Raw genomic sequence first — 17,308 nt, 5'->3', positions numbered from 1 at the left:
CCATATACCGTGATAAAAGCATGATCAATTAATCGCAACAGGAAAAATTGATACCGGCATATCCCTAGTCTGGAGCCCTATTTTTACTAGGGATGGGTCACGATTTTCAAATATTTGATTAGTTGATTTATTTAGAGAATATCGAATAGCGATTAATGTCTTAAAAGTTTCCCCCGTTTTCTCAAACACATTGTGAAAAAGAATTGCGTAGCATATAACGGTTACAGTAACTTGGGATGATGTCAAATAAGAGTTATGTGTGGACAACAAACACCCCCGACTGGGTTAGAGGTGTGGCTGAATCCATATTCAGAAAGGCGCGAAAACAAATAACCCGTTCTATGGAGTCACTTAAGGAACATAGTAGCCTGTTACATTACAGAACATAACATTTCACTTCCCACATGAACAGTAAGGAGAGATGACTGATAGGATTATGGCGAACAATTTTCAGATCCTGAACACCACTGGCAAACATCTAATCTTGTAAAATGTGTGCCAAGTACTGCTACTCTGTACTATAAACAGAGTAAGTGTGATTGCAAATCTCAAATGGCTCCCTGATGCCCGCAGTCTATATACAGTATAATTACCCAAGAATATAATTGCAACAGAAGAAACTGAAGAATATTTTTCCTCCCATCTCTTATTTTTTTCCTTTAGAGATTGAAGTTTTTAAAATAGAAATGTCCTAGCCTTATGAGCAGTTGATTTATGCTAATCATTGGACTATTACTGTTATGTGTGCCGTCACTTGTTTATGTTTATTATTTTAATATTTTTCAGCACATTACAATCAATATATGGCTTGAGTTAAGCCTATCTTCTGAATTAAACCATTTATCATACAGATTGAAAGTGTGAATCCGGTCTCTCTCCCTCTCTCTATGTTTATGAGTGTTTGTGCTTGCAGGGGACAGGTACAATTTTTGAAAAATAATACCCAGTGATTTTCAAATATTATTTCAACAATCTTTCGCAGATTGGAGAGCCTCTGCCCATCTTTACTTCTGAGAGACTCTGCCTCTCTAATGGTGCTTTTCCACTGTGTGGTATGACTCGGCTCGGCTCAGTTCAGCACGCCTTGGCTCTGCATGGTTTGCTATTCCAATTCAGTTAAGTATCACTTTATAGTTAATAGGATTATTCCTCTACTGCCTCGACTGAATAACTTTTTCATTCCACATTGCCCCATCAAGCTCTTGCTGGATCCAGTCCTCTGCTAACAATGAGAGAAACGTCTGTACTTTCTCAACAGACAGACAATTTTTGATTTCCAAATAAAGGTGAGCTTGTTCAAAACAGTTACATTCAATCCTTTACTGGCTGTGCTGATTTAAATCTAGTGGTTCTGTTGTGTTTATCACAAGTTCAGTGACGCAGTCAGAGTTTACATGTCATGTTTTGGTAATGGTACGCTTCACTTGGAACCTCAACCGAGCTGGTACTAAAAAAGTACCAGGTACTGTACCCAATGGAAAACCTCCCAAAAGTGAACTGTACTAAGCCGTACCAAGCCATATCGTGGAAAAGCGCCATAAGACATCACTTTTATAGATAATCCTGTTCACTTAATTAGTTGCGAGACGTTCTCCCAGCTGAATCTTTTCAAAATGTATTGCTTTTTCAGCCCTTTGTTGACCATGTGCCAACTTATTTTAGACCTGTAGCAGGCATTAAATTTGAAATGAGCTCATTTAGTGGATAAAGGTGTAAAATTTCACAGTTTAAACATTTGTTCTCTATTTTCTATTGTGAATGAAATTATCTAAAGAAGTCTTTTGTTTTCCTATACATTACAATAGCAAATACCAGATGAACTTGATGAACATCAGGCCGACAAATCCACAACATATGCAAATGACAAAGTGCTCATGAAAACTGTATAAAGATTTATGCCTTGTATAATGTATAATTTAGTGGTAATCACAGAACCAGATTTACTGACTAGATGCGTGTGATCATATCGTTAGATTATTTCCAATATTACAATGCACCCGCGCTACAAACCTGAATAGTGAAATGTGTCGTGGACACACTCTGAACTCGCTGAAACACGACAAATAAACCCAAATAATTCACAATTATTTTTTTATTAAGGAATTATTCTCTTTATAATATTATGTTTATGACATTGCCAATTATAGTTATTATAGCTGCGTGTGCTGGAGCTGAACACCGTTAAACTGAAGTGCTGCCAGCTTATTCAGCACAGGGAAATGCATCATATAAGTGCTGGGCGATATGGTCATTTTTCAGATCGTTGTGTCGTCAGCCCGTGAGATTGACGGTTCAAAATACTATCGTATATGGGTGGAGCAAGAGAGAGAGACTCTTTGTTCTTGTCATAGCATCACTATTTGGTGTTTTAAACCGTGCAGGTGCACGAGAGAGAGCCTATGGAATCACAAATAATAATAAAAAAAATATAAGCGTTACTTTATCAGTATATTTTTAAATATATATATATATATATATATATATATATATATATATATATATATATATATATATATATATATTTAAAAATATACTGATAAAGTAACGCTAAATATAAAAATACTGTATTTAAAACAGCTAGTTCATATATTGTCAGACTCAACTGTCATATCGCGTGTCCTGTGACAAATTTGCCCGAATCTGAGCACAGAAGTTATCTGTCACATCCCCGGGCTAATCGGTCTGTTTTTCCCTATAGTGTGTGTGGTTGTTTAAACTTACCATGTGCTTCTGTGTCACCGTTGTGCCCGTCTCCGCACTCGTTTTATTATCTTGTTATTGGTCATCACCTGCTCTGCATCATGTGCTCATGTGTGCTTGTCTGTCAGATCGTCATGTTGTTCTCGTTCATGTCTTAGCTCTGTCCACATCTCTCATTTAGCCTGCACAGAGATTGTGCCCGTTTTGTTTTTCATCCTTTAGTTTAGTTTTTTCCCTCTTCCTCCTGCTTTCAGGCAGTGCTAATCTTCAGCCCTCCTGTGCTTGCAATCACCGATTGCTGTCACTCTTCTTCTTCGCCGCACAGCGCCACCAGTTCCCCGCCTCCCTGTCAGTTTATCTGGGCATTGCATTAGTGGATTTCCAAGTGGAATATGTCCAGGAGGCTCTTTTGGATCTGCTCCAGACTGCCCTGTTCCTGGATAGCTTTTGTTTGTTTATTTGTATTTTTTCTGTCCTTTGAAATTAAAGCCTATCTAATAAACTGACCTTTTTGCAGATCCCAGTAGGGCATTCTCTTGGGCCAGCATGCCTCCCAGATAACATCCACGTCCCGGGAGGTTGAGTTCCTTAATGCCTAGTTGTCGGAGCTGACTTCCCAGCTCCAGGAACTTCGAAGACAGACATCTGCCAGATCGGAGGACCCCACTAGCCTTTCCTCTACCAGTCATGACCCTGAGCCTCATGCCAACAACCCACCTCCCCATGATGGGAACCCTAACTCCTGCAGAGCCTTCCTGTCTCAGAGACTAAGGTGGCTTATGTTTTAACCCTCCTCACATGCAGGACCTGTGACTGGGGAACTTCAGCGTGGGAGGCCCAGGCACCCTTTTGTGCTTCTTTTGAGGACTTTCAACGGGAGATGGTCAAGTTATTCGATCGTTCTGCTCGGGGTGATGAAGCAGCAGCCCAGCTGTCACAGCTACGGCAAGGAGGCCATTCAGTGACTGAGTTTGCCATTGAATTCAAGACCTTAGCAGTGGCCTGTGACTGGAATGAGGGGTCTTGCAGAGCTGTGTTCCGTGCTGGACTAGATGAGGAGATCCAAGACAAGATCGCCACCCAGGAGCTTCCACGGAGCTTTTTGATGATCTGGTCGACTTGGCTCTCCGTGTAGAGCCGCCTTCGCCTTCGTCACCAACAACTGACTGCTCGCATTTCTTGGAGGGTGGGAGAAATGACCAGCGACTCCACCCCGGTCCTGCCTCTGCCATCTCCTGCTGACCCTGAACCTGTGCAGGTGGGAGGTGGGACATCTGCGTCTCACTCCTCAGCAGAAGCAAGAGAGAATCACCCAGGGCTTATGTTTCTACTGTGGGAGGGCCGGACACTTCGTCGGAAAATGCCCGCTAAAAGCCAGGGCCCATCAGTTGCCAGGGGGATTCTGGTGGGCACATTTCCTCTTAATTTCCCCCACTCTTCCCGCACACTTCTTCCCGTGGGTGTCCAGTTTGGAGGTTCCAGTCACTCCTGTTCGGCCCTGGTGGATTCTGGGGCTGGTGGTAGTTTCATGGACACGGCACTGGCCAAGCAGTGGGGAATTCCTGCAGTTCCCCTCTCTACTCCTATCTCTGTTTGGTCTCTTGATGATTCCCCTATCACCACCATCACTCACCTCACCCTTCCTGTAAGTCTTATCGTCTCGGGCAATCACCATGAGATAACCAAGCTGTACCTTCTTGACTCGCCGAGTGCCTCAGTGGTTCTGGGACACCTGTGGTTGGTGCAGCACGGCCCTCATGTGGATTGGGCCAGAAATTCAGTTTTGTCTTGGAAGCAGTCTTGCCTTGGGTTCTGCCTCTTTTCCTGGTGCTGTGTTTCCTGTTGTGCAGGTGGATGATGCTGATCTCTCCGGGGTGCCGGCGGAGTACTGCGACCTGCAGCAGGTCTTCAGCAAGTCCCGGGCTGTGTCCCTGCCTCCTCACCGGCCTTATGATTGTGCCATCAACCTCCTCCCAGGCACTTCTCCGCCCAGGGGTCGGTTATATTTCCTGTCTGGTCCAGAAAGAGACAAATATATTTGCGAGTCCCTCCGTCCCTCCTCGTCTCCTGCTGGCGCAGGATTTTTCTTTAAGAAGGATGGTTCCTTGCACCCTTGTATTGATGACAGAGGTTTGAATGACATTACCATTAAGAATAGGTACCCCCTCCCCTTAATGTCATCTGCCTTTGAACTTTTGCAGGGATCCAAAGTCTTCAGTAAGTTGGACCTCCGTAATTCTTATTACCTGGTTCGGATTTGAGAGGGGGATGAGTGGAAGACAGCATTCATCACTCCTTCGGGACATTATGAGTACCGGGTGCTACCCTTTGGCCTGACAAATGCCCCAGCTATCTTCCAGGCCCTGGTTAATGACGTGTTGCGAGACATGGTTAATAAGTTTGTCTTTGTGTACCTTGATGACATTCTTATTTTTTTCTCCTTCACTTCAGGTACACACCCAACACGTGCGCCAGGTGCTACAACGGATGCTGGAGAACCAGCTATATGTTAAAGCAGAGAAGTGCATTTCCACTCCAAGTCAGTTCCCTTCCTGGGCTATATCATTTCGGTGGAGGGAATCAAAGCAGATCCCGCTAAGGTAAGGGCCGTAGCCGAGTGTCCACCCCCAGACTCACGCAAGGCACTGCAGCAGTTTCTAGGATTTGCCAACTTCTACAGGCGCTTCATCAGAAACTTTCATCAGGTTGCTGCACCCTTGACAGCTCTTACCTCCACTAAGGTACCGTTTAGGTGGAATTTGAAGGCCCAAATGACCTAACTTAATGACCTAAAGTCCTGTTTCATTTCTGCTCCTGTTCTTTCGTTTCCAGACCCTGAACATCAGTTTATTGTGGAGGTGGATGCCTACTACTCTCACCGCCTAAGCCCAGCAGAACGGAATTATGACGTATGGAACCGGGAGCTGTTGGCGGTCAAACTGGGCTTGGGTGAGTGGCGTCACTGGTTGAAGGGGTCAGCACAGCCCTTCTTGGTTTGGATGGACCATAAGAATTTGGAATACGTCCGTTCGGCCAAGAGGGTGAGTTCACGCCAGGCCCGATGGGCACTCTTCTTTGGCCGGTTCATCTTCTCTATCTCGTATCACCCAGGCTCCAAAAATGTAAAACCTGATGCCCTCTCCCGTCTTTACAGGGATACTAAGAGAGCCGATGCATCAACTGAAACCATTATTCCTAGAGAAATTGTGGTGGGGTCCCTCTCCTGGGATGTGGAGAGAAGAGTGCTGGAGGCCATACGAGAGAGAGAGGTGCCAAGGGGGTGCCCAGAGGGTAGACTTTTCATGCCGGCTGTGCTGTGCCCTGAAGTCCTCCAGTGGGGACATTCATCAAGTTAGTCTGTCATCTTGGGGTTTGGAGATCTCTGGCTGCCATCCGCCAGCGATTTTGGTGGCCATCCATGGCCCAGGACATCAGGCAGTTTGTGTTTACCTGCCCAATTTGCGCCCAGAACAAGAGTTTTAATCAGCCTCCTGTTGGTCTGCTACACCCCTTACCCATCCCCTCCTGCCCCTGGTCAAACATAGCCCTTGACTTTGTCACTGGCCTTCCAGCATCGAGGGGTAACACTGTAGTATTGACCGTGGTTGATCGCTTCTCTAAGGCAGCCCATTTCATCCCCCTTCCCAAACTACCTTCACCTAAGGAGACAGCTCAAGTGGTGGTTGACCACATCTTCCGGATTCATGACCTACCGGTGGACGTGGTTTCTTATAGGGGGCCACAGTTTGTTTCCCGGTTCTGGAAGGAGTTCTGTCGACAGATTGGGGCCTCTACGAGTCTGTCGTCAGGTTTTCACCCTCAGACCAATGGGCAGTCAGAGCGGGCAAACCAGGTTCTGGAACAAGCTCTCCACTGCCTGACGTCCCATAATCCGAGTTCTTGGAGCCAACAGTTATCCTGGATTGAATATGCCCATAACTCCTTGCCAGTGGTGGCCACCTGGAGGAGGGCTGAGGAAACCTTGGCTAGGGAGTGTTCAAACGAACCAAAGCAGCAGCTGACCGTCACCGTATTCCTGCTTCCCGCTACGTATGTGGTCAGAGAGTATGGCTGTCAACCAAGGACCTTCCTCTCCGGGTGGCTTCTCGCAAGTTAGCCCCCAGGTTCATGGGGCCATATCAGATCACCAAGGTATTGAGTCCGGTGGCGGTAAAGCTCAAGTTATCTCCCATACTTGGTCGGGTACACCAAGTCTTTCATGTTTCTCGGGTCAAACCTGTGTTTCATTCTCGCCTTAAAGGGTTAGTTCACCCAGATAGCAAATTTATGTAATTAATAACTTACCCTTCATGTTGTTTCAAACCTGTAAAACCTCCGTTTATCTTTGGAACACAGTTTAAGATATTTTAGATTTAGTCCGAGAGCTCTCAGTCCCTTCATTGAAGCTGTGTGTACGGTATACTGTCCATGTCCAGAAAGGTAAGAAAAACATCATCAAAGTAGTCCATGTGACATCAGAGGGTCAGTTAGAATTTTTTGAAGCATCGAAAATACATTTTGGTCCAAAAATAGCAAAAACGACGACTTTATTCAGCATTGTCTTCTCTTCCGTGTCTGATGTGAGAGAGAGAGTTCAAAACAAAACAGCTGGATATCTGGTTCGCGAACGAATAATTCAGTTGACCAAATTGAACTGAATCGTTTTAAACGGTTCGCATCTCTAATACGCATTAATCCACAAATGACTTAAAGCTGCGGTAGGGAACTTTTGACGCTCTAGCGGTTAATAAACAGAACTGCTTGCGTCTTGCAAAGGAACATCGTAGCCGGAACTACTTCTCTCTGTTTATGTCTATGAAGAATCACAAAGGTACTGGGTTACTCCACCGCGGTATCCCTGAAGCAATCTAAAATAGTCAGAATATAAACACTTATTATAGGTGCACCCTAGTGATTCAGGACAAGCCAAAAACGGTTTGGAAAATGGATTAATGGTGTACTCGCTTATTATATACATTTTTCTACATTTAGAACACAAACAAAGTTACGGACCGCAGCTCTGATTGGTTATTTTTTACCGGGAGCGATGGAGTTTCTGCAAATGGCAATAGGACCACTGGGAGGAGCCAGAGGAGCTTGACGAGTTAATCTCTTTCTTGAAGAGCGCATTGCCGTGTACCAGCCATTAAATGTGTGGGACACCAACTCCTCGTTTTCTCTTTCATTTCATGGATTTAATGAGTTATCCGAGTCAAAGTGGACAACTTCACTGAATACAGACTCTAATCCTCCTGCACTTGCACGTGCGTGTGGTGTGTGTGAGAAATGCGGTGCTGAAGTGAAATAGCTGGGCAGCTTGATAGCAGAACTATAATAAGCCTTCTAATAAAAATAAAAATAATAGTTAATATTATTATTATAATCTAATACAATAATAGGAAAATTAGCCTAATATCATCCTGATTATCGTCAGAGAAATCTGCTTATGTTGATATCTCTGACTTTCGTCGATACACGATACTATCGTTTATCGGCACAACCCTACATCACATATTCAGATTAGTCTTGTCACGGTACCAAAATTTCAGTATTCGGTACCGATACCAGTGAAAAGTTATTGGTACCAATTTCGGTACCAAAGCAAAACACAAAAATATGCTAATATAAAAAAATTACTTTTTATCACTAAAAACAAAACCAATGCCATTCTTTATACTTATTTACAATTGTGTTTAAAGTTTTACTACAAGTAATATAATTATGAAAAACAGTAAACAAGTTAAATTTTTCTTAAAAAAAACGTTATTTTTTTTTAAGAAATAAATCACAATATTTCTTCCATGTTTTAATTTTAATAGCAAATCCCCTTTATTTACCAAAAATAAAATGTGTTTAAATTTCATAAATTAAAAGACAAATTACATTTGGATGAAACTTGTTTACTGTTTTTCATAATTATATAACTTGAAGAAAAAACTTTAAACACAATTGTAAATAAGTATAAAGAATGACATTGGTTTTATTTTTTGTGCTAAAAAGTAAAAAAAAAAAAAAAATTAATTCGCATATTTTTGTGTTTTGCTTTGGTACCGAAATTGGTACCCAGAACCGTGGATTTTCACTGGTATCGGTACCGAATACTGAAATTTCGGTACGGTGACAACACTAGTGGTCGATATATCATGCATCCCTATACATCATGGTAACTGCATTTTTTTTTGCAGTTATTAATATAAATGTTGGTTAAATTAATAATTAAAAAAATTAGGCTACCGTATTTTCCGGACTATAAGTCACACTTTTTTTCATAGTTTGGCTGGTCCTGCGACTTAAAGTCAGGTGCGACTTGTTTATCAAAATTAATTTGACATAACATGAACCAAGAGAAATAAACCAAGAGAAAACATTACCGTCTACAGCCACGAGAGGACGCTCAATGCTGCTCAGTGCTCCTGTAGCCTTCCACTGAGCAGCATGACGCACCATAAGTGAGCACAGGACTGCGCTGAAGCCATCTAGAGTGGATTCAATCATTTTCCTCCACAAAAACGTGTAGGCTTAGCCTAATCTCTGTGAGTTAAGGTTTTTCAAATGATAACTAAATATTCTTTGAGTCTTAAATGCATAATGTGGACAGAGTATTTACGCTAATGTTGGCATTATTCTTTTATTAAATGTCCGGCAGAGCCTTTATCTTAATTTCGTTATTGCCAAATACCCATCTTAATTTAAAATGTATCTTAATTTAATTTGTTAAAAAATACTAGTTTTTATTGGTGCAATGGTCATTCTATAGGCTAAATGAGCCTAGGCCTATTTAGAGTGCTGAGATGTTAAGATGTTACAGAGGACTTATTTTATTTCTTTATTCCAACTTCCAAGTGGTCTAGTCTACCGCATTTTCCACACTATAAGGCACACCTTCAATGAATGGCCTATTTTAGAACTGTTTTCATATATAGGGCACACTGGATTATAAGGCGCATAGAATAGAAGATACTGCAGTCAAATATTTGACTGGGTTTGCGTTATGCATCCACTCGATGGAGCTGTGCTAAAGGGAATGTCAACATTTTGACAGATCGCCTTGATCCATATATAAGGTGCTCCGGATTATAAGGCGCACTGTCGTTTTTTGAGAAAATTAAAGGCTTTTAAGTGTGCCTTATAGTGCGCAAAATATGGTACTTTAGTAATGAATAAATTATGTTAAAACATGTATAAATGACCCAAAAAGGCAAAAGAGCTGCATGTGTGCGCACGTGTGCGTTAGTTCTTTTAAAAAGCTGTCAATCAAAATGTACTTGTCGGGCTCGGGTCCTGTCGGGCCTAACTTTTATGGCCCGATTACAGCTCTAGTCCCCAGAGTGTGTACTGTATATGAAGTTTTATCTCAAAATACCCCACAGATAATTTTTTATAGATTGTTGAAATTGCCAGTTTTAGAGTATGGAAGATATTTGTGTTTGTCCCCTTTAAATGAAAATGAGCTGCTGCTCCAGCGGTAGCACTCACAACAGATACGGAAGAGAAGACAATGCTGAATAAAGTCATAATTTTTTTTTATTTTTGGAATGTATTTTCGATGCTTCAACAAATTCTAACTGACCCTATGATGTCACATGGACTACTTTGAAGATGTTTTTATTACATGGACATTGGAGTTTACCGTACATACATTTTCAATGGAGGGACACAAAGCTCTCGAACTAAATCTAAAATATCTTAAACTGTGTTCCGAAGATGAACGGAGGTCTTACGGATTTGGAACGACATGAGGGTGAGTCATTAATGACATGATTTTCACTTTTGGCTGAACTAAACTTTTAAAGTTCTGCATAATTAAGGGCTCAGCCACTTGAGTGACAGGTGGATTGCCGCTGCTGTCGCCGCCGTTGAGCTAGGTGGGTGTAGTTTCAGCAACCAGCTCCCACCTTTTGCTCATTTTCAATTATCCGGAAGTGACGCTTGGTGACACACTGTCAAGATGGCGACGGCCATCTTCCGCCCACTTTTGGCTTCAAAAACTCTTTTAGGAAACCAATTGGTGACGTCACGGACACTAAGTCCATGTTTTTTATATAGTTTATGATCCCAGCACATGACACTTTTAATGGCTCTTTGATGTTGACATTGTACCTCCAGCAGTTGTCATAGTAGTGAGAAACCTGTAACTGCTAGTGTGAAGAGACAAGAGACAGTGAAAAAAGTGAAAGTGACATGACATATAGCCAAGTATGGTGACCCATACTCGGAATTCGTACTCTGCATTGTACCCATCCAAAGTGTACACACACAGCAGTGAACACACACACATCTTGTGAACTCACACCCAGAGCAGTGGGCTGCCATTTATGCTTCAGCACCCAGGGAGCAGTTGGGGGTTCGGTGCCCTGTTCAAGGAAACGTCCGTTGTGGTAATGAGGGTGGAGAGAGCGCTATACATTCACTCCCTGACCTACAATTCCTGTTTATGAATTATTGGGATTATAAAACAATGAGTAGAATAATTTTTACCATTATAAGCTGTTTTCACACACTGTACTGTGTACAAACATTTGTAAAAGGGATTTTTGCATTCTGTGGCACCTTTAAAGACATTAAGATGATGCGTGGCAAGCTCTAAATTTCAATACAATACAACAATATAGTAACAGGTTTGTATTGTAATATTCATTGTAAATCCCAATCATTTTCAGAAACTAATACCAGATATATATTCATGTTTAATAATTCCTGCGTAATTACATACTAGGGCTGTCACTTTTAAATTGAAAATCGATTGCACAATCGATCGGACCAACCAAAAGAAGTTTCGAAAATGAAAATAGGGAATCGATTTTAACCAAATATGTGCACTATTAATTTTAAAATAATTAAACAATAAAAAAATATACATGTAACAAAACTCACAAACAAGCAGAAAAAGAAAATAAAGAAATCCAAAAGTGCAGTATGCCTTGCGAAAGCTAGACAGAAAACACCAGCAATTTTACACACCTTTGAGACCCAGTGATGTCTAAAGCAACCTCTTATGCTGCGTTCACACCAAACACGAATAGAGCGCCTGGCGCGAATGATTTCAATGTTCAAGTCAATGTAAAGAAGCGTTTACGCGTGTCTGGGGGTCTCGCAGCACGGTAGATGCGAATTCGCCTCATTTGCACATCTAATTACAGGAGATTCTGAGTTATGAAAAGGACCATTGCAAGCTGACAGCGACCGGCTTTTGTGGTGGAAAATTGGCAGTAATACCCCCACCTTGCACAGCTGTACCTGAGCGTCCCTGGGACATTAGTGTGGTCGGAGCGCGTCTTCTCAACAGCTGGACATATAGTGAATAAACCCCAAAAATGAAAATGCTCTGGACCCCGAAAATGTTGATCGACTTGTTTTCCTGTCCAATAAATTTGTAACTTTTTGCGCATTTCAATATGCCTGCCTAGTGCCGTCTAGCCTAAGTGTCAGTTACGTTCAATAAAAAAACACTTTTTTGAATAGTTGTTTGAAATGGATTGAATCATTATGTAAAATAATCTTGGAGATTTTTTAATTGCCTAAATCATAAATGCAGCCGGGTTGATGCCTGCAGTGATGTTTTTCTTGTGTTATGGCAGCCGTCCTTTTTTTTTTTGATATGGAAAATCGATTTTACAATCGATTCAACGAATACTTATGTCTTAAAAATCGAAAAAGATTTTTTCACAAAAGTGACAGCCCTATTACATACTACATAAATATATTACTACATAATATACTACATAAATGTGTTGGATCAGTCAGTCTATCGGACTGTGTCGGCAGTGCGCAGCTCAGCTGACAATCCCACCTTAGTCTCAGCCTTACACATCATGCCCATGGCTAAACATCTGATCCATATGGGTCACAAAACTGGAAATACTTCGGGAGTGCTGAAGTCGTCATCAGATTGGATGAATTCTACAGGATTTCTGGGAGACATGTGTGTCGCGTTCTTTAATGTTCTGTCCGGAAACAAAGATGCCTTGACACCAAACCTCCTCACGTAAGAAAAAAGCCTTAGTGTTTACAACTGTGACAACAATCAGGATCTACTAAATACAGATGTTTCACAAGTATGTGAAATATTTAAAGTTTGCGGCATAGAATCTTTCAAATATATGTCAGAGAGTTTTCCATACCAGTCTGTTAATGTGGTGACATTTCCACACCCCGACATGTGATGCTGAACAAAACAAACTATGATTGGTTGTTTGACATGTCGGTCAAATGGCCTCATGGGCAAGCCTTGGCCAATGAAAGCTGCCATGAATTCCAGACCTTCAGCCGTCACTCTAAAGGTCTGGCTACGCGAGATTACCGGGGGGCAGGGTTTCATATTTTATTGAATTGTGGTGTTTAAAGACTCCATTTGTCCATTCATTATTTCTAAAGAAACACGAAAATGTATAAATTGCCCCATTACCATGTATCTCAGGTTGTGGCCCGTAGAAGCAGTTCTTGTAAAAAAAAAATAGGCTAACGATTGTGTCATAACCTGGGACTCTCTGTCGCACAGTAGAGAAATTACCGTATGAACAGGAGGAAAAGCTTGCAGGCAATCTTTTATGGTCTATGAGGTAATCGGGGAGACGTGGAGGCATGAAGTCAAGAGAGAAGCCCATAGAGAGTCCATAAGAGCAACAGGACAAAATTATTCAACAACGTCTGCAAGATTCGGTGGGTGATTCAGATTTCTCTTGGCACAGTGATCAGAAGACTTACAGGTTGCTGACGTGACATTTACGTCATCAAGCTCAGTTTGAGTCTGCGCAGTACGCTAAACCCCCCGGAAGTGTGTGCTTGTAATTGACTTCACTTGTCTCCGCTGAATCCAATGGGGTCGCTGTGTCCATTTCTTTTACTGTCTATGGAGATTACACCCACCTAAACAATCAATATAGTGCATATCCTGTCTGAAAAGACCATAAACATTGCAGTTAACATCTTAAGTAAAAATAAATTTACATCCACTACAATCCTGTGTGACTGATACATTTCAAATCAGGTGATTTTAAATCAGTATTTTGGCTGTCAGTCAATGGTGCTCTTTGCCAGTAGGAAATATTAACATGCCCGCTAGAACACTTCCGGTGGCTTTACCAATGAATGGCAGTTTAGAACACGATGAGCGATCCAGTCATATATATAGGCCTAGATCAGTGGTCGTAATATAGTTATAGGGAGTGAAGAAGTAAAACATAAACTTGGGGGGTCCCTCTGATATTTTTATTTGAGTAAAAATTATAAATGACAAATGTGATTAAATTCATGCAATGGATATGGTAATTATTCACAATAATTTATATTTAGTTTGTTTATGGGTTAGCTGTTACGTCACTTTAAATTTTAAACATCCCGCTCCAAGTCTAAAGACCACTAAGCCAAGACATCATTGACATGACTGCTTGATTGGCGCAGCACCGGTGAAGCTAACTTCAGCTAAAAATGGAGAATAATAAACCTCCACTCGCAGTCAGGAAGTTTCTTTCTTACTGACTTTTTTGAGGGGTCATTTTCACTCTCTGTATATTCTAAGATGCTATGAGTAACAGTTTTTTAGTAATTATAAAGGGAGTGCTTGTTGTTAGGTTTCTGTGCTATATATAATCTATTCAGAATTGTATAAAACTTGTTTTTTCATTCTGCTAAGATCAACGACCACTAACACGCTGCAAAGTTTCGGGAACTATATCGGCATATACATGCGGGAATCATTCTTGAAATAGCTATGATTGATATATTGATTGTCATAGCTAGTTCCTGAATAAAGACATTTGGACTGAAATGGTTGAATAGTCTGCTGACAGACTCACTCATAAGAGACCCTTGCCACCATCTACTGGACGTAAACTATGTAAACTGCACGGAAATCTTGAAAAAAAAAACAAAAAAAAAAACACAACACTAGCACACAGCCAGTGTGACAGCCAGTCTTGTTAAATTTTATATTTTTAATATCTAATAAACTGGTTTAGTCTATTATGTAATAAATTAGTTTCTTGCATTTAAACAAGCCTTTTGGAACAAACATTATCACAAAGTATCAGTCATCCAGCTATTTTTAGAGGAAATAATAAATACTATATTGGTTAATAATGCTAGAATTATTCTGTTGGATGCACACTTCTGTTCAAAAATCATTTCTGTTCACCAACCAAGATTTGCTCCAAAATACAGTAAAACAGTAATATCATGATATATTATTACAATTAAAAATAATAATAATACAATAGTAAACAATTTTTAGCATCATTCCTCCAGTCAGTGTCACATGATCTTTAGAAATCATTCTAATAGGCTGATTTGGTGCCCAAGAAACATTTATTAATATTATCAATGTTGAAAACAGTTGTGTATATATATATATATATATATATATATATATATATATATATATATATATATATATATATATATATATATATATATATATATTTTTTTTTTTTTTTTTTTTTTTTTTTCAGGATTCTGTGATTAATAGAACATTCAAAAGAACAACACTTATCTGAAATAGATATAATTTGTAACATTGTACACTACCGTTCAAAAATTTGTGATTTGTAAGAATTAAAATGATTTATTTTTGGGTGGAAAGAAATTAAATAAATTAATACTTTCATTCAGAAAGGATGCATTAAATTGATAAAAAGTGACAGTAAAGTTATTTGACAAAGTCGTGGCCTAATGGTTAGAGATTCGGATTCATAATCCAAAGGTTGTGAGTTTGAGTCTCCTCCCTCAATACCACAACTGAGGTTCCCTTGAGCAAGGCACTGAACCCACAACTGCTCCCTGGGTGCCGCAGCAATTTTTTTTGATGTTTTACGGATCTTCAAGTGCCTCATATGTAGTCCCCAGGTATATTTGATATAGTTGCCTTTTTGGGTCTGCTGATTTGTCACCGTCAAATCCAGTTATTCTTTATCAACACAGGAGCCTGTTTTTGACAAATATATAGTTATGCATATTATGCTTAAATATATTGTCAACTGTATATTGCAAGACTAACCCCCCATCCCCACCAAGAAAAAAAAAAAGTTTTATGGTGGGGACCCCCCCATAAGACTTCCTTCAATTCAATAGTTTAATTCAATGGTTATAGTTTATTATAATATAATATAATATAAATCTTATTTAACTATTCATTTTAATACGAAACACAAACTCATTCTTAATTCTTAATAGGGGGGAAGTCGTGGCCTAATGGCTAGAGGGTTGGACTCCCAATCGAAGGGTTGTGAGTTCTAGTCTCAGGCCGGACGGAATTGTGGGTGGGGGGTGCATGAACAGCTCTCTCTCCACCTTCAATACCACGACTTAGGTGCCCAAGGCATCGAACCCCCAACTGCTCCCCGGGCGCCGCAGCATAAATGGCTGCCCACTGCTCCGGGTGTGTGCTCACAGTGTGTGTGTGTGTTCACTGCTCGGATGGGTTAAATGCAGAGCACAAATTCTGAGTATGGGTCACCATACTTGGCTGAATGTCACTTCACTTTCATCTATTAGTCCATTTGTTGAGGTAAAGTAAAACCGTTTCCCATAATCATTTTATAAAGTGCATTATTTAGAAAGTGTTGTTTTCACCTATTACGATTTGCTTTTAGTCAATAAAGTATGATGTAGGAAGTATGATCAGCTCTGTTTTAAGCCGCAACATATCAACTGACAGACTTTTTCAACGTGTTCAAACTTAAATTACCCACAACTTCATTAAATTAAGTTGTTTAATTATCATCTTAATAAAAAACACAAAACTCCGTGTTTGTTTAAAGTCTATCTAGTCTAGGCCTTAAGGTTGCGTGTTCACCTTGGTGCTGACAAAATATGTTGCTGAGTTACAGCCACTAACACATTCAACTTTATTAATTATGAACCAAGAAATTACGATATAGGAAATAACTGTCTTTATAGCTACCACAACAGAAATCTAAACCGATTTTTTTTTTTTTAAATCAGTCTGCAGCTGAGAGCTAATGTATCTTTTTTCCTGACTCACAGTGAGAGTAAAAATGGCAACTCACTCGAGCACCCTCATACTATGCGTACATTGCCCAACTACAGGCAATATGTTGCAAATTCCAAACACTACGGTCAACGTTAATCTCAAGCAATTATAAAGAGTCTAAAAGTTACTCACCAAATAACTTCCAAAAATACTGTGGGATACTTCCAAAAAAATAATCGTCAGAGGTTGCGTCAGTACGTGTCATCGTACACGTCAGCATAGATAACGACAATATGGCAAGCCAGCTTAACATTTTAACAATTTACATTTTCTATTATCAGTGATTTATGGGTGCTATTTATGCTCCCAGGCACCTCTCTGTGTTTAACAGAGTTCGTCAAATAATTTCTCCTCTATCATCCATATTGATATGAATGCATTCCGTGTAGAGTTCAAATAGGTTTACATTTTGTGGTCTGCACTGATGATCCACTCCATACTATTATGTTTCAGGACCGGAGAAGACTGTGTGTGCTATTGCAGTTTGAGTGACATTGTGAAACCACTTAATTTGCCACAATTGAAAGAATATTTACACTGTCTACATCGTTCCCTATCCCCTATGTAGTGCACTGTGTGCCATTCACTATACATAAAATACAAATTGCATAAATAAGTGAC

At 40.4% G+C, this 17,308-nt stretch overlaps 1 protein-coding gene across 4 annotated transcripts in view; it reads right to left on the bottom strand.

Annotated features, from left to right (window-relative positions):
* Nucleotides 1-16,900, bottom strand: part of LOC127958691 (TNF receptor-associated factor 2) — a 68,048-nt gene extending 51,148 nt beyond the window's left edge. For 2 of the 4 annotated variants that reach the window (XR_008154114.1, XM_052557657.1), the window contains exon 1: nt 16,820-16,900. Coding sequence is in view for 2 of the 4 variants with exons in the window: in XM_052557655.1 (XP_052413615.1) it covers nt 12,491-12,520 (30 nt within the window). In the remaining 2 variants the exon portion in view is untranslated. Of the gene's footprint in view, nt 1-12,490; nt 13,380-13,404; nt 14,298-16,819 lie in introns of those variants that run through there. The other 2 variants (XM_052557656.1, XM_052557655.1) reach the window with 2 other exon arrangements.
* Between the last annotated feature and the right edge of the window lie 408 nt (nt 16,901-17,308).

The sequence above is a fragment of the Carassius gibelio genome, chromosome B5 (genome assembly GCF_023724105.1).
Source record: "Carassius gibelio isolate Cgi1373 ecotype wild population from Czech Republic chromosome B5, carGib1.2-hapl.c, whole genome shotgun sequence".
NCBI lineage: Eukaryota > Metazoa > Chordata > Actinopteri > Cypriniformes > Cyprinidae > Carassius > Carassius gibelio.
The sequence above is the reverse complement of the archived record's forward strand: the minus strand, read 5'-3'. Positions and strand labels throughout refer to the sequence as shown.